The 27,861-nt window shown below is 41.3% G+C and overlaps 1 protein-coding gene across 2 annotated transcripts in view; it reads right to left on the reverse strand.

The window, feature by feature from the left end:
* The window catches only part of cep41 (centrosomal protein 41), an 88,991-nt gene that overhangs the window by 2,730 nt on the left and 58,400 nt on the right, over window positions 1-27,861 (reverse strand). For both annotated transcript variants that reach the window (XR_009940433.1, XM_062547675.1), the window contains exons 10-11: window positions 11,184-11,298; window positions 10,866-11,069 (exon numbers count right to left, since the gene is read on the reverse strand). Coding sequence is in view for 1 of the 2 variants with exons in the window: in XM_062547675.1 (XP_062403659.1) it covers window positions 10,866-11,069; window positions 11,184-11,298 (319 nt within the window). In the remaining variant the exon portion in view is untranslated. The remainder of the gene's footprint in view (window positions 1-10,865; window positions 11,070-11,183; window positions 11,299-27,861) is intronic.

Genomic DNA, 27,861 nt, shown 5'->3' on the forward strand with positions numbered 1-27,861 from the left:
AAATGTATGCCACTCTACCTGGGATGAAGACATGTCACTCACAATGCAAGCAGTCTGAGTCTGCCCAAGACGCGAGAACTCCTTCTGCATAGTTCGGCTTGTCAACAAATGCATGTGTAGCCCCTGTGGGGTATCCTAGCTCAGTGGGTTAGCGTTGCTCAAAGTCATATGCTGTCAAACGAAAGTGGCTCTGCTTTAGCGTGGCTCGATCACCTTGCATCTTATGCTGCCAACCAAATCTGCTTCGAAGCTGGTTATGTGTGCTAAGACCGCTTTGAAGTCCTACTAGAAGCGCCGTGCTGGTGTGAACTACTTAAAGCGCGGCTGAGGCGGTCAAAAGACCGCTGAGTCCTCAGACTGGGACGCTGTTACTTACACATAATGATAGCCAGATGGCGCTTCGTGCACGAATCAAATCATTTGGTCATACATTCAGTTCGCACTAAGCCATGTGTCATTCGTGTCAGACCGTGTTGATAGTCTGTGGTTGTTTTTTTTTTGACATAGAATACAGCACGTTTGAGTTATCTGTTCATTTATTTGTGTTGATTTGTGTTGTTTGAGGTAAAAACTCTGGAAGAGTTCTTGAACAAACCTTAAAGCCCATACTCCAAGTTGAATTTGTAATTATGATTAACACAAAATGTATAGCGGAAATACATGTTTGACAAGTCGATGTATTGTTTTGAATGTTTGTCGATACCTTAAGGCAGAAATAAGATGAAAAAGTTCGTTATTTTCAGCACTCACTGAAAACTCCCCCTACCCCCCAAACGAATCAGTTGACGTCATAAGAGTGACTCCTGCAGGTCCCTGAGAGAAATGGCTGGTTGCTCAGGCTTAGGCTACAGCTGTTAGGCCTACCTGTCAGTCAATGACTCCGCCATGACCCAACTAATTTTATCATTGAAAACTTCCTCATAAAAGTCAAATCATAAGCTTTCCAGTGGTATGATTGGTTAAGGGATTTGTGTGAATCGAGAGTTGAGGTCTTCTTCAGCTCAAGGAAAAGCAGAAAGAAGCGCATCACATTCACCTTCATGTCGTCTGAAGGAGAAAATGCGGGATCAACAGAGATTGGGTAAATATTTTATGAGGTTATTAGTTGTTCTCCATGTTATTACTTCATAATAATTTTTAAAACATATTATTTTTAAGTTATTTTAAGCTAAGTTATTTTTGCCGGTAGCACCGTGTGTGTGTGTGGCTAAGCCTCATGTGTGTTCAATATTTTAGCACACTGTAATCTTTAGTAGGCTAAATGCATGATTTTCAGTCATTCTTGTGGGGTTACTATATGTCAGCCAAGAACAAGACCGAAACTTAAAATATTTTGTCTATTGTGAACGATGTTGCTTGTCATTTAGGCTATACAGGAACTAGCTAAAATGTCGCTTGCGTTGCGTTGTCTCCATAAAATGAACTCCCGTGCATCCTTTTTGTCGAGTAGCTAATCGGTATTTTATTCAAATAAACCTGTTATTCCGTGGAAATATGTGGCACAATTTCAATAGTAGGCTAATTGTTTGTAGGCTACTGTAGCCATCTTGCTTGTGAGCTAACCTAGCTATCAGTTTTTGTGTGTGTGTTTTGCTCGTGCAGTCGGTTCACTTGGAAGCATCGGTGGCATCAGGGACCACAACAACGAAATTGTAACTCTCTCACTGTTAATCGAGGTGAGCAAACTAGTCACTGAAGTTATGGTAAGATCCCTCATCTAATGTCATAACACGCCTGGCTGTTGAAATTTGCATAGGATCATTATGCTGATTGTTTGTTCCTTCAGTCCCAATGGATTATGAAACGTATTTCCCAACATTGTTTACATATAGGTTGCAAACTTAGAAAACACGTGGGGAATCTAAACTCTCCTACCGGCGTGATTAACGTATTAACTATCCAGCTATCAAGTGGTTTCAATCAGCACAGCTGATCAGCTGAAGTAGAGAGCCAAACTAAGATAATGAAAATATGTCGGAGGAGAAAGAGAAATGCTGCGATAATTAAAATATGTCGGAGGAGAAAAAGAAACGCTGCGATAATGTAAATATGTCAGAGGAGAAAGAGAAACGCTGGATAGCCTATATGCTGCGACCAACTAGTGCAGAAGCAGAGATGTAGGCAAGCCTACAAACATGGTAGAAGTAGCCTTTTAAAGAAAAGGGCTTCTTTTTCCCCCTTTAAAAAAAATAAATAAATAAAATCAGATCAGCAAACCTGTTACTGCATTCAATCCAGAATGCTAATAAAGCAGCCACTGATAACACTTTCAGTGAAAAGTGTGATGGTGTTTAAGATTATTTGTAAGTGACATATAATAAAACTAAACAAACTATTCACTACCAGGCTTGTTTTTTTTGCTTCTGTTATTTTAGATGGCAGTACACAACTGGTGGAAGCAGCCAACTGCAGGACATTGGCAACCATATGACCCCATGGACTATGATGATGGCATGAATATGGAAGATGGGTAGCATCTGAATAAAGAGAAAGACAAGGATGTCCTAAATGTGCAGAGTAATCTCTCACCTATCCTTCTTTCTTGAATTTCCCCTTGGTGATCAATAATCTATTTTACAGACATAAACGTCATTTACACCCCATCATCTGCTAGGTTTAGATGGACAGATGGACACACGTAGGCCTACACATATCAGCTGTCCCGGAACGTACATCACATATCTGATGTGAATGTGGCGTTATTGTATGCGTTACCTTATGTGTAACACAAGTGTAATATATTGTATCTTGAATTTCCCCTAGGGGATCAATTAAGTATCTATCTATCTATCTATCTATCTATAAAGTATGATTTCATAAATATTTGTATTTGGGTGGTTGAAATGACATGGCCTTTTTTTGGTCCAGAGTGTCAAACTGAAGTAAAGAAATGTCTAATCTGCAAATAAATGTGGTTATATTGTTCAGAAAAACCTGCTTTATATGAACATATGGACCATTCATGCCAGTCATATTCCTATTTCTCAAAATGTTCAGCCAAACCAGGAAAAGCTCATATGGCGTGACTGTCCCGAGCCCATTTCATAAAGTTTGATTTCGAATTAAAAAAAAATCTAATTAATATATTTTCCCATTACTTAAATACAATGAATACTAAATATGTCTACTTGTAAGTCTGTAGTGTTTAAAGTCCAGGCATAATATTTTTGAACAAGCCATAAACAAAAACATTTTGTCCCAAAAATCAATATCATATGGTGTGACCCTAAATTATGTTTTTTAAATGTGCAATTGTGTGGAGACCTTTAGGGATAGGGGGTCCTTCCTCATTCAGGAAGTATAATAACTTCTCAGAAGGACATTGAAAGTTTACGTGTTTAGTTATCTCTCATATTTCTTTCAGTAAATCAAGTATTTCCAGCACTCCTATCTCAGTTCCACTTTTCGCTGTCTTTTGGTGTGACCCATTTTTCAGGAAAATTTCAAAAGTAAATAGTTTTTTGGTCAAAATTACCTTTACATCTATGTTACCATGTTAAAGTGAGCATATGATTTTGGTCCTAGCATGTAGCCTCAAGACTCATTGTTCTGCTAAGTGCATGAAACCTCATATGGAGTGACCCCATATCATATGGTGTGATGGGGTTTTGCTGTCACACCATATGATTTATTTGTCACACTATATGATATAATCTGCATTTTCCTACATAAATAATGTTTTTTTCAAACATATGTTTCATTAATAGTTTAGTGTTATACATATTTTAACATATTTAACATTTTGTTAACATTTATTATTTAATATGTGGCACCTATTACCCAAGTGCTATACAATAGCTGGTGGAATTCTGTTTTACAAAGTTCTGAGTTTTTAACAGTGATCCTTTATGTGATATATTTGTCTTAAACTGTGATTTATTGTTTGTGAAATGCATATATTCACATTTTTGCGTCAACAGATTGCTATTTGGTGTAATTTATCATATGGTGTGACACCATATCATTTGGTGTGACATCAAGAAACATCAAGAAATTATGAAAATAAAAAGGCTTTCGGAGTCTAAATCATACAAATCTGAACGTAACAGATAGGAAATAGGGTCAGCAAACATTGTATGCATTTAATTTCTTTTGTATCAAGATATGTCCAAATTAATATGAAGTTTATTGAAAGATTAAGGACAAATGCCTTACTTTGTGTATTGATGAATAAATATACTGTAAAATATAATACATTTCCACAAGGAAATGCTAGATCTTGATGAAGTAAAGATAGAAGATTATGATACACTGATTCACATAAAAAATATATACCCCATCATAGTTTTACACACAATAACTTTCATGTCACACCATATGATAATTTTAGTCACTAACACAAGACATTAGTGAATAAATATGAATTCCAATACAAATTCTAAAAGATCATACATATTTTGGGAATGGGAGAGTCAGTACAACATAACTAAGTGATTTCCATGCATAATATCTGAATTTTTTTTCAAAAACTTTTTTTCGGCCTAAAACGTCAACCACCCATTTACAGTTACTGTCTTGGTTAATTCAGCCTTCTGATAATCTCCCCATTTCCAACAGCTCTAGGATGCATCTAGTATGCATGCCATTTTTTAAATTCATTAAATTGACCTTTACATTTATAGTAATGATCCATGACCTGGTCAAGTTTGGGTATGTCAGGTGAGTGCATTTGCATCAACCTTCCTTCATAGGTAAGCTCCTATCCTTGAGGAGCTTCAACCCCACACGTATTGTAAAATAAATGCTCTTAATTTTTGCTCTTCATATTGCAATTTTCAGTCAATAAACTATTTTTCTTTAAATAGAATTTATGTTTTCTGTGTATTGAGTTAACATCACTGTACACATTTTTGTTTCCTGACAGTATTCATTGTTTTTGCAAAGTGCCATTGATACATATTGGAAACTAGTTGATTAAAGGATTCTAATGGTGTCACTTATGTGTTTCTAGTATAAAAACTCAGAGAATCAGATGTGTGTTTGGAACAGTTTTTAAAATCCCCAGGGGGGGAGTTAGACTCCAGAGAGTTAAGGCAAATTAAGCAAAAAAAACTTGCATAGTTCATCTTTAAGTCATTAGGGGGGTCAAGGCAAGTGAGTGACCCAATACTTTTGGCAATATAGTGTATGTGCAATTCACAAGCAAGTCTCAAGTCTTAACCCTGAAGTCTCAAAGAAGTCCAAGGCTCCGTTCGAATCGGGAAAAACTGCTGCCTTCTAAGATATCTAACTAGAGAGCAGGGCAGCGAAGGCCGCTCAAAACCGAAAAAAAAATTTTTGCTGCCTTCTAAGAGATCTTAGATTTCCTGAATAACGGTCAATTTTTTTTTTTTTTTTTAAGTATATTTTTTGGCCTTTTTTTTCCTTTATTAGTATAGGACAGTGAAGAGGTAGACAGGAAACAAGTGGGAGAGAGAGATGGGGCGGGATCGGGATATGACCGCAGGCCGGATTCGAACCTGGGTCCCCGTGGGCACTCGGACCCGTAAATGGTACGGACGCTGTAGCCTGCTGTGCCACAGCGCCCCCAATAACGGTCAATTTTGAAGGCAGCATCGATGTACACTTCAAGCTGCCTTCTACCCATAATCCTTTGCGGCCACGTCTGAATCAGCTGTGAAAACAAAACAAACATGGCTGCCGATATCGGTAAATGACTGCCAAATCTGTTGAAATGTCATTTCTGTGAAGTTATTTAGCTTGGATTTGTAGAAAGTAGATTGAAAATAAACGATTTACTACCTGGTTATACCATTGTTGTACCCGCTAATAACGCCTGGTCTGATATATTAGCTGCCAGTGAAACTATTTTGTACCATTAGCCTGCTAGCTTACGTAGGCTAATTTAGTTTAACGTCAGGCTTTTGCTAACGTCATACCGTAGTGCTAACCAAAGATTCTAGAGTGCTATGCTCATTTTTAAACGATGCATTTAATCTTAAATGCATCGTTTAGATATAGCGGTAGTGAAGCAAATGGCGCCAGTGTGTTTGGCGGCTTGCCGTCAGCCCCTACCTGTCAGAACTCAGCTGTGTCTGTCTGTGTTCTTGTTGTCGCTCTGGCATTCCGCCGATGCCCTAAGGACTTATGATCGCTCTATTCTGATACATCTCCAAAGCTCCTTAGAGCTACAATCCACTGGATGCCTTGGCCCACACTCCAGATGTCAACCGACGTTCATCAACTCTCCTGCGGACTGCGTTCTCCGGCTCCCCTGTTGCGCATCCCACAGCAGGATGCGATGCCGAAGGCGGCGCAGAAAGCGAGGAAATCGCGGCGGTGTTCGAGTGCGGATCAGGGGATTTGCGAGTGTCTCCCTTGCGGAACCATCACCTCGCCGGCCCTCCATCGACTTTGCAGGAAGCAGAGGCCTCTACCTGGCCCATCGATCGTGGGATCCGAGATACTCCTGCCATCTCTCCATCTCTCCTGCCCGGTCAATGACGCCTGATTGTCCTGCAGCTCCACCAAGACTGCGCGTCCGAAGCGGCGGTGTGAACCTACTGAACATTCGCCAATTGCAACGCTCTCAACTTGCACAGCCTTCGGACTACCTTGCGGCTAAAGTGTCGCTACTGAACTGCAGGTCCGTGTCTAACAAGACTTTCATTTTAAATGACTTTTTCACACAGCAAGATCTGGACATGCTGTTTTTAACAGAGACATGGATTAGCTCCGGCGCCGGTGACACATCTGTTTTCGGCGATCTCTGCCCTACAAACTGTTCATTCATAAGCACTCCGAGGTTTTTTTTTAAAAATCAGCTTAAGGTACAAACACTCTCTGCCGGGAGCTTTTCTTCCTTTGAAGTACAGTGCGTAAAAGTACAATCTGCCACTGCACCACTGATGTGCGCACTTGTTTACAGGCCTCCCAAATCCCAAATCCCAAATACAAGAATTCTCGGACTTTCTGTCTCATTTTGCTTCATCTTACGACCGTTTGTTGATTTTGGGTGATTTTAATATTCATGTCTGTTGTCCAGGCAAACCTTTGGTTAGCGAGTTTTGCCATGTAATGGAGTCATTCGGTCTCCTCCAGCACATAAATCAGGCGACCCATGTTCATGGGCACACACTCGATCTGATTTTGTCCCATGAGTTCTCCATTGATAACTTAAGCATTGAGGATGCATCCTCTCTGACGATATGCCTATTGTGTTCAATGTTCAACTACTTAACTCACTGTCTACAGCCAGATCCCCTGGCCACTACTCCAGTCATATTAACTCTTTTACTGCGAGTACGTTTTCTGAATGTTACTTGGAAAATGCTATCACAGCCTCCATCGCTGCCCATGATCCCTGCTCCAGCCCTGATGAGCTAATATCACTCTTCAACACATCTTGTTCAGCCATCCTTGAAACTGTGGCCCCTCTTAAAGAGGAACTATGCAGGATTGGCAATTTCATCTCTGGTTTCGGTTTCGTTTTTCGTTTTCGCTCGTTTTATGCTTGCATTTTCTCTGCAGAGCTTCCCCGACAGCTTTAGCGTGTATATTTATACATGTATAGGCTATATTTAAATATATAATTTGCTAGCGTGGTTCTTCGTCTCAGACTTCCACATGTAAACAGGGAGCGATCGTCTCCTGCAGAAAGTTGCATAGGGTCTCTTTAAATTCAGACGGCCTAATTTTAAACCGTGGCTTGATATCTCCACCCGCCATCTTAGGCAAGTTTGCCGTAGAGCAGAGCGCAAGTGGAAAAAAGACCACCTTCTAGTCTCCCTAGAAATATTCAGAAATGCACTGTCCAACTTCCAAGCTGCAGCAAAAAAAGCCAAAGCTAAGCATTTCTCTGATATCATAAGCAAACACTCCAACCGCCCTAGAATCCTGTTTAATACTATAAACTCAATTGTAAACCCCCACTTCACCCCATTTACCCATTCCCACAGGTACTTTTGACAGGTTCCAAGCAGTGTCCCGCACTGATCTAACAGCCCCACACGATCCTATCCCTTCACAGATCATCAAAGATGCCTTTGATGCTATTGGTCCCTCCATTCAATTAGTTATTAACTCTTGCCTTGCCACCGGCACCGTTCCTGTATGTTTCAAGCATGCGGTGGTCCAGCCTATGCTCAAGAAACATAATCTGGATGCCAAGTATCCCAATAACTTCCGGCCCATCTCAAAACTGCCATTTCTGTCAAAAATTTTGAAGAAGGTGGTGTTGACACAGCGGATTCCATTCCTCAACACAACAGAGATCCTAGTGCCATTTCAATCTGGTTTCAAAGCCCGTCACAGCACTGAGACAGCCCTGTTAAAGGTGACAAATTACCTTTTCCTCACCCTTGACTCAGGTGATGATGCCATTCTGATCCTGTTGGACCTCAGTGCTGCTTTTGACACTGTAGACCATGGTACACTTCTAAAGCGTCTTGAACAGTGGGTTGGCATTAAGGGTATAGCTCTAAACTGGTTTCACTCCTACCTCCACCAGAGAACCTTCTCTGTATCCATAGGCCAGTGCACATCATCATCTGCCCCTGTGTCCTACGGCGTTCCCCAGGGATCCATTTTGGGTCCAATACTTTTCTGCCTGTACATGCTCCCCCTAGGTAACATCATCAGGAAATTCAATATTTCATTCCACTTCTATGCAGACGACTCCCAACTGTACATCCCACTTAAGGCTGGCAGCTCCATGCAGCCTCTTTTAGACTGCTTGGAAGAAATAAAAATCTGGATTGCTAACAACTTCCTTCAGTTAAATGCCAACAAAACTGAAGTCATTGTCTTTGGGCATTCAAGACCCAAAAAATCCATCCATGTCAACCTTGGCCCCCTTACCCCCTATCTGAAACCTCATGCACGTAACCTGGGTGTCATTTTAGACTCTCACCTTAACCTGGACAAGCAAATTTCATCTGTTGTAAAGACCAGTTTTTATCAATTAAGAATAATCTCCAAACTCAAGTCTGTTCTTTCATACAATGATCTGGAAAAAGTCATCCATGCCTTCATAACCTCCCGTCTAGACTATTGCAATTCCCTCTACCTTGGACTTCCTCTGACACTGGTGGCACGACTTCAGATGGTCCAAAATGCAGCAGCTAGACTGCTCACCAACACAAAAAAGCGTGAGCATATTACACCTGTCCTAGCCTCCGGCTTCCAGTCCAGTCAAGGATACATTTCAAAACCCTGCTTTTGGTTTTTAAGGCTCTTCATGGCCTGGCACCCAGCTACATAGCTGACATCATCCATCCCCATGTAGCCCCAGGTCCCTCAGATCCTCCAGCCAAGGCCTCCTCCACGTCCCACGGTCCCGGCTAAAACAAAAAGGTGACAGAGCCTTTTCTGTTGCTGGCCCCCAGCTGTGGAACCAACTGCCACTTGACATCAGAAATGCCCCCTCAATAACCCTCTTCAAATCCAGGCTTAAAACACACCTTTTTACATTGGCCTTCCCTGTGTGTTAATTGTCTACCCTGCTATGTCTGTAATTAAGTGTTGTCTGTTGATGTCATCTTAGCCTAAATCACTGTTCTGTATATGTATTTATCTGATTTTATCCTATTTTATTATTTGTTAGTTTATGCACTTTGTACAGCACTTTGGACAGTGTGAGCTGTGGTTAAATGTGCTCTATAAATAAACCTTACTTACTTACTTACTTAAGTCATGTCTAGTTAGAGAGCTCTCTATGGGAGGGAGGCAGTAGGCAGCTGCCTTCCGATTCGAACGGAGCCCAAGTCATTTTTTGACAAGTCAGGTCATAGCTTGGGACAAGCAAGTCACAAGTCAAGTTATACAAATTCATGATGATTTACCCACATTTTCCACATTGTGCAGAAAGACAACACTCCTGCACACCTACACACAGACAAGCACACACTCAGACACACAAGCTCCGTTGACATGGACACTTCTATTCCGATTAGAAACAGAATAACAGCTCAATCGGAATAAAAATTGTCATATAAACACCTCAATCGGAATGAAAATCCCTGATCCGATCAGAATTTTAATCGGAATGGAAGAGGTGGTATAGTCCGTTTCTATTCCGAATGAACATCCATGTATACGGTCATTCGGATTGACTGCTATATCTTCCCAATGAAAAGTAGCCAACTACGGCTATTCCGATTAAAGATTTTAAAGCGCTTGAAAGCACCTGATCGGAATAGAATGTACCCCATGTAAACAGACGGCACAACATTTTCAATCGGAATAGTTTAATCGGTATGACAAACCAAACTGTCCATGTAAACGTGGCTACAGTCATTGGCCCAATCCCAATGTGAGCCCTGAGGACTAAGGACTAAAGACTCACAGACTTAATAGATCTCAGGTGCTAAGTGAGTGAGTGTGTGAGGCCACATGGGCTCAGATAGGTGATTGGGACAGCACTTCACAAGATCACATGTACCTTGGCGATGTTTAATAACAAAGACGTTGCTGACATTTGCCAGACGCACGTGTGTCGTGCTGTTGTTTACCTTTGTAATATCCGGATTTTCCTATGGTCTCCGCAGTAAACGTCACAACACTTTGAACTGTGGGTAATTCCCTTAGGTGAAGTCTGCACTGAAGCAGACTCATGGAAAGGGCTTGGTAAGTGTGTACTCAAGCACTCACGCCTTTTGAAATTCGACATTGGGACAGTCCTAAGAGCTTACGAATTTTGCGAGAACGTGCACCAAAGTCTGTGAGGCCATTGAATGGCCATTGGGCCATTGAAAATACGACAATGCCAAAGAGTTTGAGTCAGAAGAAATAATAAAAAACATATTATTTTCTTTTAGCAAACACTGAAAACCAGTCCCATAGACCCGAGCACCCTACAAGGGTTAATATCACTTGCTTCCTGGTAAAAATGTAAACTCATTGCAGCAATGAGCTCTAATACTCACTGTTGGGATTGGGTGAGATAAGACAGTGCTCCAAATAATTCTGAATGTTCTGCAGGTCTTCAGCAGTGAATCTCCATTTCTTCTCAGTTTCAGAGCCTTGATGGAAATTGGAGCGTGCATGTCCTATGCCCACAGACAGACACAATACAGGAACTAAGCCTGTTGTCATTCCATTAGGAAACTTCTGTGTAAGAACTTTCAAGCCTCAAAAAAAAAAAAAAGTCTGAGTTAGATATCACACTGTGTGCACAACATGACATACAGGTAGAAAGTATATCATTGTATATTAAATGTCAATTATGAAGAATGGAAATTTACCTCCAGAGAGCATGAAGAGGTTCTCAAAACCCCGTTCACACATTGTAGAGGCTGCCTGACTTGCGAGTCGTTCATCTTCATCATAGACAATGATGATCTTTCCAATCACATTTTTCTGTTTGGTTTCATTGTTAAAGTTAATTTAAAGCATTCCATTTAAAAATGTAAGTCCAAAGTTAACCCACATACACTGGCAAAAAGGTTTACGGTCCATTGGCAAAACACACAGCTCAATTTTAAGATGTAGCACAATAAAGCAGCCTGGAAGCCAATAGAAATATCGGTAACACTTTATTTGATGGGTTCGTTCATAACACATTCATAACAGCTGTCATGAACTGCACATGAAGCATTCATGACTGTTTCATGAAGCATGACTCAACATTCATACCAACCCTTTCATGAATGTGGAAGACAAAACGTCAAAAACTTGTCAAAATAAAAGTCCAACAATCGCAAAGGAGCATTGCTGTCTTTTTTGTTTTAGCCAACCTGATCATGTCACATCTTAGTCAACGGGAAAGTCCAGTGTCCAGGAGAATTTAGTTTGTCTGTTTGTTTATTTTTTGATAGTAAGTAACCTCTGAAGAATGCAAAATTGTCTATAAATATATATAAAGATATATAAAACAGGAATGTCCAACCATTCAGAGGTCCACAAATGGTCAGTAGCCTAGTTCACTTCCCAGTATGATGAATACTTCACAACTTGTATAGTAAAGTGACATTTGAAGTAGACTTCATAAAATGTTCATGAGATGTTTACAAACGCTCGAGAGGATTCATAATACCCTGTATATGGATTACTAGATTGTTTGACTTTTATTTTGACAAGTTTTCGTCGTTTTGTCTTCCACATTCATGAAAGTGTTGGTATGAATGTTAAGTCACGTTTCATGAATCAGTCATGAATGCTTCATGTGCAGTTCATGACAGCTGTTATGAATGTGTTATGAATGAACCCGTCAAGTAAAGTGTTACCGAAATATCTTGCTACATATTAGAAATACACATAAATAAAAGAGTTTTAAAACAAACAAATAAACATGAAACAATTAGCTTCAGAAATAACACGGTGCTAAATTTTAACAATCTGAAAGGCACGGTCGGAAGCAGATGGTTTAAATATGTTTAGGGTGTGGCCAGTCCAAAATCACTATCTTAACAGGCTCAATGGTGTTTTTTGCCCCCAACGGCACCTTCCAGGCAGCACAGCCTAAAAGGCACTACCTTTACCCTATTCCTAACCCTAACCCCCTCAACCCTCATCCTACCCCTAAACTGAGCGGAGTAGTGCCTTGAAGGCAGTGCTGCCTGGAAGGCACCATTGAGCAGACGCCAGGCGCATTGTTCAAAAGAGCTGTTCTTAATCGGTCTTAATCAGTCATGGGTGTGTTTTGTGCATAACTTCCAATAAACCGTTCAGAGTGACACCTGTCATTCTTTTTAAGAATAAGGAGTGCAACATCAGACAGCGGGTCAGTATTTTGAGTCAGTGCATCTGAAGGAATCTGCTTGCACGCAAGACCATGTGTGCAACACCAGAGTTCCACTAAACCTTGCTTCACTAAAACTGTGTGACTAGCAGAGTATAACCTACATGCATCTGCACTCACTTTCTTGGTCAGTGGCGTAAGGATTTTTAGTCGGTCTAAGATAACACTAACCGCACCTATTTTTTTTAATTGACATGCTTGTGTGCGCAATGTTCAATTAAACTGGAGCTCAAGCCCAGAAATCTACCACTATCTTGGGTGTAAAGGTAAACTATGTAACATTTTTCAGTCAATCAGTTTCATGCTGTTATAAATGATGAAATGAGTCATTGCCAGTCGAACAATGTTTTTTTCGGCCGCCCTAGTGGTCTGTAGCGGTAGAACCACGCTTGCAATTTCAGGAGCCCTTGGGCACGCACCCATGGTCTACTCCAGGAAGTGTCATGTGAAGTCTCGATCATGCTCATGAAAAGGCACGACAGACTGACCGATTGAGGAGTTGTGTAAAATATACACACTAAAGCTCTAGGGGAAGCTCTGCAGAGATAGATGCAAGCATAAAACGAGCGAAAACGAAAAGCGAAACCGCCAATCCTGCAGTTTCCCTTTAAGATAGGAACAAGTCACTTTATCTATAACACATTTAAAAACATGTTGACCCAAAGTGCTTCACAGGTAAGACAGACTTACCTTAAACAGAGACCGAAACAAATAAATTAAATAAAAAAAAAATACAAAGGGTGGATATATAATAAAGGGAGTTAAGATGACAATAAGACCCACTGTAGGAATAAAGATTGTAACGTCCATAAAACTAGAGATAAAACATACAATAAATTAATAAATAAATAGACAAATAAAAACATATAGGGGGGCTACTAAAAAGGCCAAAATAATACTAAAACCAAGATAAATAAATAAATAGCAAACAAGATTGAATCAGGTTGACATCTAGTAGCACCGAGCCAGTGGTGTCAGAGGAAGAACTGCTAACTAAACTGGCTACTGTCAGATCCATAAGCTGTCATTTGAGATGGCAAACACACACACAAATATAACCGCAAATGGTAATTATTGGTCCGAGCAAAGTTACAAGATGTGCCTTAAGCAGCTTGAAGGTCAAGAGAAAATGGGTTAAGTAAAAGTATAAGCTCACTAATTACATTGCATGTAAATGCAATGTACTGTTATCCCTGTTCTTCTTAAAATTATTCTTCTTCCGACCAAAATCAACGATCAAAGGCTCTAGAACCACTGAACCATTTGACGTAATTCAAGCACTCCTACAAAAGTCTTGAAACGGAGAGTTGTTCTATGTATTTTCACATTTGTGAACTTTATACTTTTTGAGATATTTACGATAAAAGAGTTAAAAAATCCCATAGAGTTAACGTTGAGACGCTTTGGCGGCAGACATGGATTGTTACATAGTGCTCATTAAGCTGTAACAGCTGTGAAAACATTCTACCATATACAGCTGTGAAAACATTCTACCATGTAATGGAGAGATAGCCTCATCACATACAAACAAGCACTTAACAAGGCCAAGTCAGCTTACTATTCCGCACTGATTGAAGAAAATAGAAATAATACAAAATGTCTTTTTAGCACAATCTCCCGCTTAACAAAGAGCCATAATGAAGTAAGCCAATCTATTCATTTGAGCTTAAATAGTAATGATTTATGGACTTCTTTAATGACAAAATTGAAACAATTAGAGTTAAGATCAACAACCAGTCAGTTTCTCCAAATACACATACTCCACTGCTAAATGATAGTGAAAACATAACAGAATCACAGCGGCAACCTAGAACAACATTTAATTAATTTACACCTATCGACACATTAGAGCTCACCTCCACAATTTCCTCATCAAAATCTGCAACTAGTCTGCTAGACCCTATTCCTACTCACCTTCTTAAGACTGCTCTCCCCCTCCTCGATAATGCCTTACTTCAGATTTTAAATAATTCAATGCTATTAGGACATGTTCCACAGCAGTTTAAGATGTCTGTTATCAAGCCATCACTCAAAAAAACCTAGCCTCGACCCTAATATCCTAGCTAACTATAGGCCTATTTCTAATCTCCCTTTTATGTCAAAAATACTTGAAAAAATAGTTTCCAAACAAATTGGCGCCTTCTTACAAATGAACAAAAATAACTGTACCAATCTGGCTTTAGAGCCCACCACAGTACCGAATCAGCCTTAGTTAAAGTGTTTAATGACCTCCTCATTGCTGCTGATAACGGATATGCATCAATACTAGTCCTCCTTGACCTCAGTGCTGCTTTTGACACCATAGATCATGACATACTACTTCACAGGCTTGAACATTCCATAGGTATCAAAGACTCTGGACTTGCTTGGTTTAGATCTTACCTTACTAACCGCCAACAATTTGTACAGGTCCATAATGAACCATCCACCCAGACTATGGTAAAATATGGAGTGCCTCAAGGCTCAGTACTAGGGCCCCTATTATTTTCTCTTTATATGCTTCCCCTAGGTTCTGTAATTAGAAAACATGGCATTAATTTCCATTCTTATGCAGATGATATATAATTGTGTATTTCCATAAAGCCAGATGAACCAACCCGGTTAGCCAAACTCAACACATGTCTGAGAGACATAAAAATTTGGATGACTAATAACTTCCTGCTATTGAACTCAGATAAAACAGAAGTTATGGTTTTAGGTCCTAAAAACATTAGGGACATCCTATCTACATCACAAGTTACATATAGTGATCTCTCACTGACCTCATCCACAAGTGTTAAAAATCTAGGAGTTATAATTGATCAAGAACTTCTACTCAATAGTCACATAAATAGTCACACCCTCCCTATTTTTAAGTCTAGACTTAAAACATATCTCTTTAGTGCTTCCTATAGTTAGGTATGGTGCAGTGTGGAACTTCAACCACCTCAGGGTTTTACTGGAACGGACCACCTCTGCTGTGGGCTTGTGTGACTGGTGCCCCAGTCATGCATCCCATGGTGGCTACTGACCACACCTGAGCTGGTGCTGACCACCCTCCACCATGCCTTAGTTATGCTGCTTTAGCATTGCGCTGTCATGGACTTCTTATGTGGCATGCCGTACAACTCCTCTTCTCCCCTCTCCCTCTGTCTCTCTCAACTCTCCCTCTTTCCTTCTCTCCCTGTCCTGTCCTCTATAGTGTAGTTTGGGGGGGAGGGTCCCGCGTGCTGTCTGTTGCGCGTGCGGGCATTTGTTCATTCATTGCGCATGCGGGCTTTTGTCCATTTGCGCCGTTTCGGTCATGGGCCTTCCCCGGGTGGGCTTGCGCATCATGTCTGGGCTGCGCACCTGGGTGGTGTGGCTGGGTGCTCTGGGCCGGTCGGGGTCCGTTCGCGGGTGGCGTTGCCCGTCCGCGGGGGGCCTCCCGTCGCCGTCTGTAGATGGGGGGGGGGTGGGGTTCGTGTCGGCTCCATTCGCCAGTGGCTCTGCGTGGACGTATATTGGCGGTCTGGCTGGGGCATGCGGTCTGATCAGATGTGCATGGCTGTGCATTTAGTGGGATGGGGGGGACGGGGGAGGTGGGAATGCTGGGAGTGGATGGCGGAGGGGATGGCTGTTGCGGCATTGTATTTGGATTGGGCTCGCGGTCCGGGCCTTCTTGGGGTGGTGTTTCTAGAGTGGAAGTCCAATGGTTTTAACGATTTTAATTACATTACACCAATGTCCAATGATTTTAACGATTTTAATTACACTACATCGCCTCCCTACGCCTCCCGACCCTGTCAACAGGATGACAGGATGACACGTCCAAAGACATGAAGCATTCTGGACCTTTGCTCTGGGGGCGCTGCTTCCGGGGGGCCTGGGCGGCGGGTCGGATCAGACTGTGTGTCCTGGTCGGGCCGTGGTGTGTGTTCGCGTGGTGTTGGGGTTGGGGTCGGGCTGGCGCGGGCCCCGTTCTCTCTGCTCGCGGATGGTGGTGGGGGGTGTCTGCGGATGGGTGGCGCCGCCTGTGGGCGGACTCTGGCTGGCCATGTTCGGCCATGCTGCTCCGGCGCGCGGTTCAGAGGTGGTGTGTGGGTTCGCCTGGGGGGGGGGGCATTGGGGGGGGGGCATTGTGGGTGGGTGGATGTTGCGTGCGTGGTGGGTGGGTGGATGTTTGCATGCGTGGTGGACGATGTGCGGGATGCCTCTTCGGGTTTAACTGGGTAACCTATTCCTACGCACCTGTCCCCACAAAAGAGGTGTGTAAAAGCGTTTTGTAAACCCTCTATAGCATAACCATTTATATCACCATTGATATACTTATTAATACTTAATATGACTTACAGTAATACTAACACACTCTATTTCTCTTCCCTTTCCCCTATACCTCACCTGTGAGGTAAACCATTACCAGCCATCAACCATCTCTGTGCCTGTCCCTCATCACACCTGAAGTCACATCCCTCTGACTGCCCTACCATCGCCATTGCCTTCGCCATCCCTATGACTGCCCTAACATCGCCTGCTGTGATTCCCTGCCCTCGGATCCCAGCGACCCATCACCTTCCGAAATAACTAATGGATTACTAATGGACAATTTATTCCCTACACTGGACTATTTGAACTTTCATTGTCATTGTAACTTTCAAACTACAAATGACTGTACTTTAACTGACCCAAGGCAGATGGGTTGGGCCCTTGAGTCGTGGGTCTGTCTGAGGTTTCTTCCTATATGTATCTCCAATTCTAGGGAGTTTTTCCTTGCCCCTGTTACTCATGGGCTCTCTTTGAATGTCTAACACTCTGTAAAGCGCCATGAGACATGTGTAATGTTTTGGCGCTCTATAAATAAAATTGAATTGAATTGAATTGAATTGAATTTAATTGAACCATGCTACAGCTGCACATTCGGTGTGTGTGTGTGTGAGTGACTGTGTGCATTCATGCACATTCGGTGTGTGTGTGTGTGTGTGTGTGTGTGTGTGTGTGTGTGTGTGTGTGTGTGAGAAGAACTATGTTTGAATTAGGCTTGAATTAGGCTACAACAATTAAGAGCTTTTTTAAAATGAAGTCCCTAATGTATGTTCGAGAGGAATGTGACGAAACTTTGCCACGCCTCCACTTCTTATAAACTTGGGCCCCATACACACGTAGCCGGGTATCTGCTTAACTGAAGGTATTTGTCTACGTTTGGACCCGTCATCCACATGACAACGGATATAACCGAATATTTAAAAAAACTCCGGGCCATGTGGAGATCTGCGAATTCTCAATGAATAAATTGACGTGTAGCCAGAAATAACCGGAGATCTGCGGTTTCGAACGTCAGAATATGCGCCAAAACCACAACAAATCGGCTCTGACGTCAAACGTGCGACCTCTGTTCACTGCAGAAGCATGGATCTGAGTGCCTTGAAACCGCAGATGTTCAGTTATGTGTGGAAGGTTTTTCTTTCCCAAAACGAGGTAATGTGGATAAAATTATTTTATAAACAGAGGGGGGGAAATATTTGGTTTTAAAAATATTCGGCTACGTGTGTACATAGCCTAGATGGCTTAGTCAATGCTCACTTGCCGGTGCTTCTGCAGCGTTTTTCTCGCTAGCAAAGCAACAGCACCGGCCGGCGGCCTAAACTTGCCTAACTTGCTCGCTTCAAGTGACTTCAAATCGCCTCTCGTTGTCGAACAGAACTTGCTGGCTTAGATTTTCGTTTACAGACTTCATGGCGTCTAGGTTGCACGGGAAACAATTGCAGTGAGGCCGTTCTTATTTGTCTTATTTGTTCTTTCTTAGTTTACTTGTCAAAGAGACTAGATCCAGTAGCAAGAGGCTGAGTGCCTTGTTTGAAGTCTGTTGCAGCTGCTTCAAATGCAGTAATGGTTTTTGCGGATCTAGTGTTGATGCATCCTTTGACTGTTCATGTTCCACATGATGTGCATGCATTGCTTTTACAAGCAAAGACATAACATCTTACAACTGCCCGCCTCCTTTTGTACCAACATGTGTTGTTGACCTTAGCACATGTCACACTTGTACATTGTACTACTCTTCACCCATCGACATTATTACCAACCACTGAAGATGGTGAAAGCCATGATTGCTGTGATGTCATACTTAACCTCGTCCTGATATAGCTGAGGAACACCTTACTAACCCTGATTTAATATTTTGTTGATAATTCTTCATTACGCTTGGAATTTGGAGAGGTAGGAAGTGGCTATGCAGTGGTGAATCAATTTGAAACGGTGGAATCTTACTCCCGCATTACAGTGCATACCAGAGACGCTGATGAAGTCAGTATTGGTAAAGAGAGGGCTGACTACACTGCTAAAAGTGCCGCAAAGGGGGGAGTTAAGAGAAGGATACCACCAGAGTTAACACTTTTGAACAAAACACAATTGTTTTTGAATTTACAAATATCAGATATAGTAACATCAAATGAAGCTTTAAAAGAAGCACAAAAAATCAGCAGATAAAAAAGAAAGAAAAAATGGGAAAATAAAATTGTAAAAAAGAGTAATGATGATTTGTGGTTACATACTCCAACAGGTAGGCCTGTTCTACTAAAATCGTGTTTTCATATAGTTGCTAAAATCACTCATGGTTTAGATCATGCTTTAGATCAACAGCTTTAGTAAAAACAGTAGAACAACTTTACTTGCATCAGGATTCACCACCGCAGCAGCTGCTTACTGTGATAGGTGCATTACTTAACACCGCACCCATAGTAAGAACCCAAGGAGGGCATCATCCACCACCATCAGGACCATTTTAACATGGATTTTTATTTAATTGACAAAATGCAGAGGTTATGAATATTGCCATGTAATTGTGGATGTTTTCAAAATGGCCAGAATGTTATCCTGTTAAACATGCTAATGCCTTGTCAGTTGCTAAAGCTTTGATAAGATTTGATACCCAGATGGGGTGTACCTAAAAGCTTACTTTGGATAACAGCATTTGTGAACAAAGTAATTGTGACCTTGTCAGACAAATGACAAATTAACTTTAGGACTCATTGTGCATACCACACACAAAGTGGAGGTGTTGTAGAAAGAGTTAATGGAATGTTGAAAGCTAAATTAATTAAAACTAGAAATGCAATTCCAAGGAATTACCAGTGCATAAAAATGCAGAAATAGATAGATAATGTAGATATGGTTACTAAGGTGTAGCTAGGGTAAACATGGTGGTTGCATAGTTTACAGAGAGTTGATAGTGTGAAGGTAGACTGTTTAAAGATGAAACATTCCAGTTCTAACTTAACTAATGATTTCTATTCATGTTAAAATGTTGATTAGCTAACTTAGCTAATGATTTCTAGCAGTTACGCTAAAAATGCTAATTATGCTAGCAATGCTAACTTTACTAACAATGCTAACCAGGTTGATTAGCTAACTTAACCAATGATTTCTAGCAGCAATGCTAAAAATGCTAACTATGCTAACAATGCTAAATTTGCTAACAATGCTAACCAGGTTGATTAGCTAACTTAGTTGATGATTTTTTGCAGTTATGCTAAAAATGCTAACTATGCTAACAATGCTAACCATGCTAACTAGCTAACTTGCTAGTGAGGACTTTTATTTTGAAACATTTGTTGCTAGGGTATCCATGGTGGCCACTATCAGGAAACAAGAAGTTACTGCAGTATAATCATGTCGGTTGCTATGGAAACGGTCATAAACGCTTAATTTTAATGGTTGCTATGTTGGTTGCTAGGTACATGGAGGTTTCATGTAGTTGACTGGAGGCATAGTGGATAATAACTGACAGTTGGAATGGTTGAACAGTTCAATAGTTGAGTAGTTTCAATGGTTAAATGATTTAATAGTGTATTATTGCAGTGAGGACTTTTATTTTGAAACAGTTGTGGACAGAGTAAACAGTTAACAGGATATGTAGTCTTCTGAGAGACTGTATGCTTAAAGCCAGAGAAACTGACAGTTGGTGCCCAGGTGGCCGGCCACCTGGCCTAAGATTCTAATTGCTGCCGTGATGTCATAATGAGCAATGTTAAGTCTATGGGGGAAATTGTAATAGTTTTTAACTAATAGTTTAAAAAGTATAAAAGTTACAAAGTTGAAAAATACAAAGCAGGCATGGCATAAGCAAGACCTACGCAACAACGTTTGAATTAAGTTTCTACGTTAAACGGTTGAAGCTGAATTGCGTGCGTTAGAAGAAGAATAAGAAGAAGAAGAAGAAGAAGACCGAGGAAGAACAGTACAGTGCATTTTCATGCACTGTAATAACTACCACAACTGGGATGGATTGGGTGACTGTTCTACCTTTGGCTCTCCTCTACCTCAGAGGCCGTGCATCAAGATCAAAAGGGTTACGTCCATTTGAGATTTTGACTGCCTGTCCCATGCGAATTCCAGGTTTACCTCATTCCCCTAATTTAACCTAATGTAGATGGTACAGATGGTACGGGTTGAGAATGCTCCTTTCTTTCCCGCACATCGGGACTCCCGAAGCATCGGGACTTTAATTAAAACTGCAACCGCAAGGGGGCAACATAAGACTGCCTTAATAAAATGTAGGTTCGGCTCATACCGGAAAACATGGAAAAACCCGAAGACACCGCGCTGGTGACAAGCGGAGAAAAGAGACATCACGCTCGGCATGTCAGATTGCAGTTTCAGAGTTTTCGAATGTTTTACAGCGTACCTCACAGCTGGCTCTCTCACTCGACGTAGCCTATAACTCAGTCAGTCCAGCAGAGATGCCAGAGCAACGTTTTGGTCAATGGAGAGGGAGAGAAATGCTCCGCATATCCGTCTCATTTAATCCGTCTCATTTAATCATTAAAATGAAGGTGATGACTGGCGAAATTATAATCAAACGACGTTTCAATAAACCATTGTTGAAATTAATTAAAATGGTTTTAGAAGCCTTCAATTCAACCTGAAAGACTCGATATAGGCAACCTTAGATTAATTCATTAATTCATTACGGTTACAAGACCGCATTTCCGTGAATAGGCTATTATTGTCAAGGCGAAGACGAAAGAGATGGACAAGATGGACATTTAGGCTACATTAGCCTAATGCTAGGAATACTTAGAAATGTAATTCAAGTAATTCAAGTCAGTTTTATTGTCAATACTTCACATGTGTTATACATACAAAGGAATTGAAATTACGTTCCCCGCTATCCCATGCGTAGACATACATCCAGACAAGACAGAACATGACACCACCAGGGAAGACAGGACATGACAACAGTAAAGTGCAGAGACATACAATAAAGTGCAGAGAGCTTAAGGCTTGTTCCAGGGTAGGCTACACATATTATAAATAAAATATGTGTAGGCCTATAGGCTATTTTAAAACGGAGGCATGTTCATTTTAACCGGCGACGCTGGGTAGCTTACCCAGCACTTTATCACAGATTTTGTCCCCACCACTTTTGACAACTGAAAATAAAATGTATTTAACAGAAATATCTTTAATAGGCCTACATGCCTATCATGTCACTTTGCTTATAACCGTAGGCTACATGCATGGAGAAGATCGCGCATTTTGTAACATTGTAACAATGGATGGTCAGATATGCGATAGGGCAGTGAGGGTGATTCATTGTAACCATCGACTAGTAGGCCTAGCCCCGCAAAAGAAGTTTCTAGCAACTTAGAATATATGGATCTCGTTATGCATGTTCATGTTGATTCAGAGATAGACATAGACTACCGTGGGCTACTGTGAGTCAATATAACAGCATTTTATCATGTGGTGAATTAATGACTAACGTCAGTTTAACATGTCAGAACTTTTGATCGGCGTTTCAAGTGCATGCCGCGAATAAATGAACTCGACTGACTGAATCCTTTATATTTCTTGGCTAAGTGCGAAGAGATTGACAATCGAACTGTGGCGTAATTGGTTGAGGCATCTTAATCATACGTCAGCGATCGGGGTTCAAAACTTACTCTACGAACCTCCGGAACCCATTAAGACAAGAGGCATTATTTTATTAAAAAGTTTTGCGATTTTTTTATGATTGCGATGTCTGCTGAAAAGAAAAGTTAATAGCCTATGTGAATTCGTGGTTCAGCGCACACACACACACACATTTTTACATTTACATAATAGGGCTCGGGCACACGCCTTGCATTCTAGGAATATCGCCGCCATTTGGTAGCGCACTGAACGTAATATCCATTCATTCAGATGCACAAGACAAGAAGCAGAAATATAGTAGGCTAGCGATTTATTCTTTTCCTCTTGCGATCGTGGGTTGCACTGTTACACCCCACTACACAGCAACATACTACCAAGAAGGCAAAAACTAAGTAACAGGAACACACTAAAAGGCGGGAGTAAATCCATAGTAATCCATAGTAAACTAAGGAGTGAAGCTGCCAATGTGGCTGTGCCCGCGAAGTTTTGATGTCATGATCCCGAGCCCTAGTGTCAGGAAGTGTCTGTCGAGAGAGAGGGGGGAGGGAGGCAATCGTCCTCAATGCCGCATATAGGTAGGCTATAATGTCTAGTGAACTGGTTAGACAAGTGTGGGGGAGGGGGAATGATCGCACAAGACAATTGCTCTTCATGAAATGGGTAGTCTCACAGACGTTTGTCGATGTCGACGTAGCCTACTACATCACTTGCGAAATCGGACGTGGCACATAGAATTATTAGGCTACTGGATTTAATATAGCATAGACTTTGTTCATCCTATATTAGCCTATATTAAAATGTAATGTGCTGCGGGGAAGCATTGGGGAAGTCAGTTTAAGTTGTCCTGTAACAATTTGCCTCTTATTATAGGCCTAATCAAGATGCAGCCACTACGCACATAATAGTCTAGGTTACGGGCGGATGCGAGCAACCCCATGCAAAAGAAGGCCTTAAGTTAACGGACTGAAGGCCTGTTTACATGTCAAACATGCATTAAATCTAAGAAACGAAAAACACAAATATCATGTATTGTGTCGTAAACAGTTAATGACTTCGTGGCCACTATGCGCAACTGCATCGCGCAGTGAGCTGAAGGATAGGAGGACCGACACTTATTAACAAAAAGCTTTGTAAAGCACTAACAACCACCCCTCAAAGTTCATTGTCCATAAGTCCAAACAATAAGTATAAAAATCCGACAATCCAAAACGATAACGAGATCTCCCAGAAACGAAAAACAAGTTTGTTGAGCCTAGTCCTTCCAACAATCTCAGCTTTTGCGCTTGTTAGATAAAAGGCATTCTGTCCTGCTGTATTCCAATGAGAAAAAATCATCCACAAGGTAGGCTAAGGGTCACGGTAATGCAGCATGCAGGAATCTATATACGCACAAAACGAATGAAGGGGTTATATCGGCCAAAACGAATGAATGGGTTGGGAGAGTCGTCTGGCTGTGTCAGCAGACTGCAGTCGGTCTCGAGGGGTTAAATAGCGCACGTACTTGAATTTTAATCTGAAGAAGACCACACGAAAATAAAATCAAATCAAAAAAGAAGGATTTCAAGTGTGCGAACCTTTTTCCATTTTTTTTATGATTTAGCCTACTCTTGTTCTGCACCTTGACCGGGGATGTGCACAAACTTTTTTTACTACACTTGAATTTTAAACCAACTCTTCTCTATAGCCTATATCCTATAGCCATACTTTAATAATCAGATGTTATGCTCATTTTTGTAGGCTACACCTCACCGGCAAGCACGCACGCAAATGCTGCTTTTGCACATCTACAATATTGGCCAGGCTATATAGAATAGGCTTTTAGGACTGTATTTTGCCTTCGTGCAACTTTAGTTGTGCTCAATCTAAATTATTGTCAGTAAGGATAGGTCATATTACCAAATGGCGAACCTCGAAAATTATTTAGGATATAGAGCCGTGTCCATTACGCATGCAGTTATTTTTTAGGCTATTGTTTTATTTGAGTGTTTTTGTCTACCATGGCAAACATAGTTGAAACGTTCGCTCTAAACTTATGTATTTCCAATCGGCTTTCACAAAACCGATGAGGTCCAGATCTCAGTGGCCTCATAGCTGCCTACAGCCATGCATAGTAAGCCTAATGATAGCCTAATAGTTATGACATTAATAGCCTATTAATGACCTCATGTCGGAATGGCACGTTGTTTGAAAAAAAAAAGTTAAATAGGCCTAGGCCTACCGCCGAGTGGGGATATGTCGGAATGAACAGCGGATACCAGCTGGGTTGTAAAACATTACTGTATTCGTTGATCTTATCGATGCAGTCCTTGCGGCCACTTCTCCCCATCGTAGGAAACTTTCTGTTTAGTGTTGACAACACAAAGGCCTTCACGTTGTGTGGCAGTGCTTGCTTGCCCTTCGATCCATCCCAGTTGGTGGTTTTGCACCTGTCCCTGAGTTATAGTCTATATGAGTAAGCGCTTATGCTCTAACCGCATAATAAAAGAAGCACCTGCAGCAGTGCTTATGGCAAGGCTTTTAACACCTGAGCTATGGACAAGCAGTTATGCTCGAAAATTATCATAATAACAGACACACCTAATTGTATGGCTCTATGTTTAAACACATCAAATTAGCAAGCATTTCCGCAGCAACGTTTGCTTTCTTTTTCTGTCGGTCCGCGGTTGCTTGGTCAATTGCGCAGCAAATTATCAGATCACCGGACCTAATTTCACTCCATGTCTCGCAGACCAGCAGCAGTCTCCACGTTTCGCGGCCCATAGTTTGAGAAACGCTGCATTAAAGTGTCATTAGGTTGTAGGCTATATGTTTAGTGATTTCTTTGTGTGTTTTTCATTGTAGTGTGTGTGCATTGAGTAGTTCCTTAAAATACGGAACAAATTCGTCCCGTATCTGTTCAATACGGAAGAAGACTAACTATTACTTATATATTTCTTATAACGAAACGCGAAAAAAAAATACGAGGACTGACCATCTCGTTTCTCCGCGTTTCCCCCAATACCATGGCGACAAAGAGAAATAAATATGATTTGACATTTAAGCTGATTGCTGACAAATTTGCCACACAATTCGGGAGAAGCAGCGGACAGGAGCGCCACCACAAGCGCCACCACAAGCAAGCACTTCTAGCCCAAATTAACATGGCAACGTTGCCTATGACTAAAGTGTCTAAGTAGGCTAGTCCTACTAATATTACATTTGATTGGTAACATGTTTGTAGCGCGCCAGTTTACCCATCCCCTACATCAAAACAGCTTAGAATCAATCAAAGAATCAGCTGTGTCGGCGTTAGGCTGTAGGCGATTTTCTATAACCATTTTCATTCATTTCAACAATGGTTCATTGAAACGTCGTTTGAATAATTTCGCCAGTCATCACCTTCATTGTAATGATTAAATGAGATTAAGGAGTCGACTATTGACGGATATGCGGTCTTCATCATTTTGAAATGCGGGATGAAACTTTCTGCCACCTGGTGGTTGTTTGGGTACATTGCCTTAGCCTCGAAAAAAATCGGCTTGACGGCCTGCGGGATCTCTTCGGGAGTCCCGCGGGAGAAGGTGCATTCTCAACCCGTACCCACTGTAACTTGTTTGGTTACATGCAAGAACTGATTGCTGCTCTCTCTATTCTGTTTTCCAACAGGTGGCGTTGGCTTTGCCTCAAAGTTTCCTGGATACATAATGGTGCTTGTTAAGGACTTTCGAAGGAAACAGTGGAATCAGGAATGTTGGAGAGGACCGTATCAAGGTCTACACCCACTGCAGTGAGAGTCGCGGAAAGAGACTCCTGGATTCATCTGTCGCACGGTAGAGTGGTGAAAGATCCGGAACACTATTTGAACTGACTGGTGATTCTATGCTTGAGGTTGACCAGTGGTGGTTTTTGCAAACTTCGCCAGTAGGCCTTTGGATATATATTCCATCGGGGATAAGAGAAGTGTTGCAAGATCGTGCTGTTTTAACTTGTATTACATCTAAAAAGTACTGGACTGCAAGTGAAGTGAACCAAGGGAAATATGTTTCGATTCTAACCTATTACACCTAAGTACACATGTGAAGTTATTCCTTTGAGGAAAGGGAAATCAATTATAACACACCAGTGTCCATTCAAATTAGCACATCCAACAATCCATCATCCAAATCTGTGGTGGATATTAAAAGCAGAAACAAGATTTCAGTATACACTGAACTAGCACTGTTTTATTTCCAGTTTAGCTAGATTCAACTATCGCTGGACAGTCACCTGGGGTGGGCCTTAAAACCCAAGCCAGCTCTGCTGTTGAAGATAGATTAGAGCGTTTGTTGTTTTGTAACTGGGAGTAGAATGGGACTAGTGTTATCCTGTGTGTTTTTACTGATTATGTCTTCTCTAGAGGAGTATATACAGCGCCCTCCACGATTATTGGCACCCCTGGTTAAGATGCGTTAAAAGCCTTAAAATAAATACATTTTTTATTGTAGAAGCATACTCTCACACTGAAAATTGTAGAAAAATGTAACCTTAAACTCAAGAGAATTTTAAGGTGGGAAAAAAATCCCTGACTGAGAAATAATTATTCTTCATAAAATCACCTGTTCCACAATTATTGGCACCCCTAACAATTCCTAGGAAATAAATGTAATTAAAGTATTTCTGTCATTTCTGACATTTCTACAGTAGTTTACAAAGTCAATCAGAGTATGTAGGAACATTTAATTAGTAATTCTCTTCCTGTTTCCCTGGGCTATCAATATGACGTAACACAGAGGCCATTTCTCTTCAACATGGGAAAGACAAAGGAACACACTGTTCAAGTAAGGCAGATGTGTGTCGACCTTCACAAGTAAGGAGGAACATTTAATTAGTAATTCTCTTCCTGTTTCCCTGGGCTATCAATATGACGTAACACAGAGGCCATTTCTCTTCAACATGGGAAAGACAAAGGAACACTCTGTTCAAGTAAGGCAGATGTGTGTCGACCTTCACAAGTAAGGCAATGGCTATAAGAAAATAGCCACTCGCACACCTGCCCCTATCTATGATCAGAGGAATCATTAAGAAGTTTAAAACAACTGGAACAGTGGTAAACAAGCCTGGAAGAGGACGCAAGTTTATTTTGCCACCACGCACAGTGAGGAGGATGGTAAGAGAAATAAAAAAATCTCCAAAACTCACTGTTACAGAATTGCATCAAATGGTTGCATCTTGGGGTCACAAAGTCTCCAAAACAACCCTCAGGCGCTATCTACATGCCAACAAGTTGTTTGGGAGGCATGCAGGGAAAAAAACCTTTCTCACTCAAAATCATAAGCACAAACATCTGGAGC

Source organism: Sardina pilchardus, chromosome 10 (genome assembly GCF_963854185.1).
Source record: "Sardina pilchardus chromosome 10, fSarPil1.1, whole genome shotgun sequence".
In the NCBI taxonomy this organism is placed as follows: Eukaryota; Metazoa; Chordata; class Actinopteri; order Clupeiformes; family Clupeidae; genus Sardina; species Sardina pilchardus.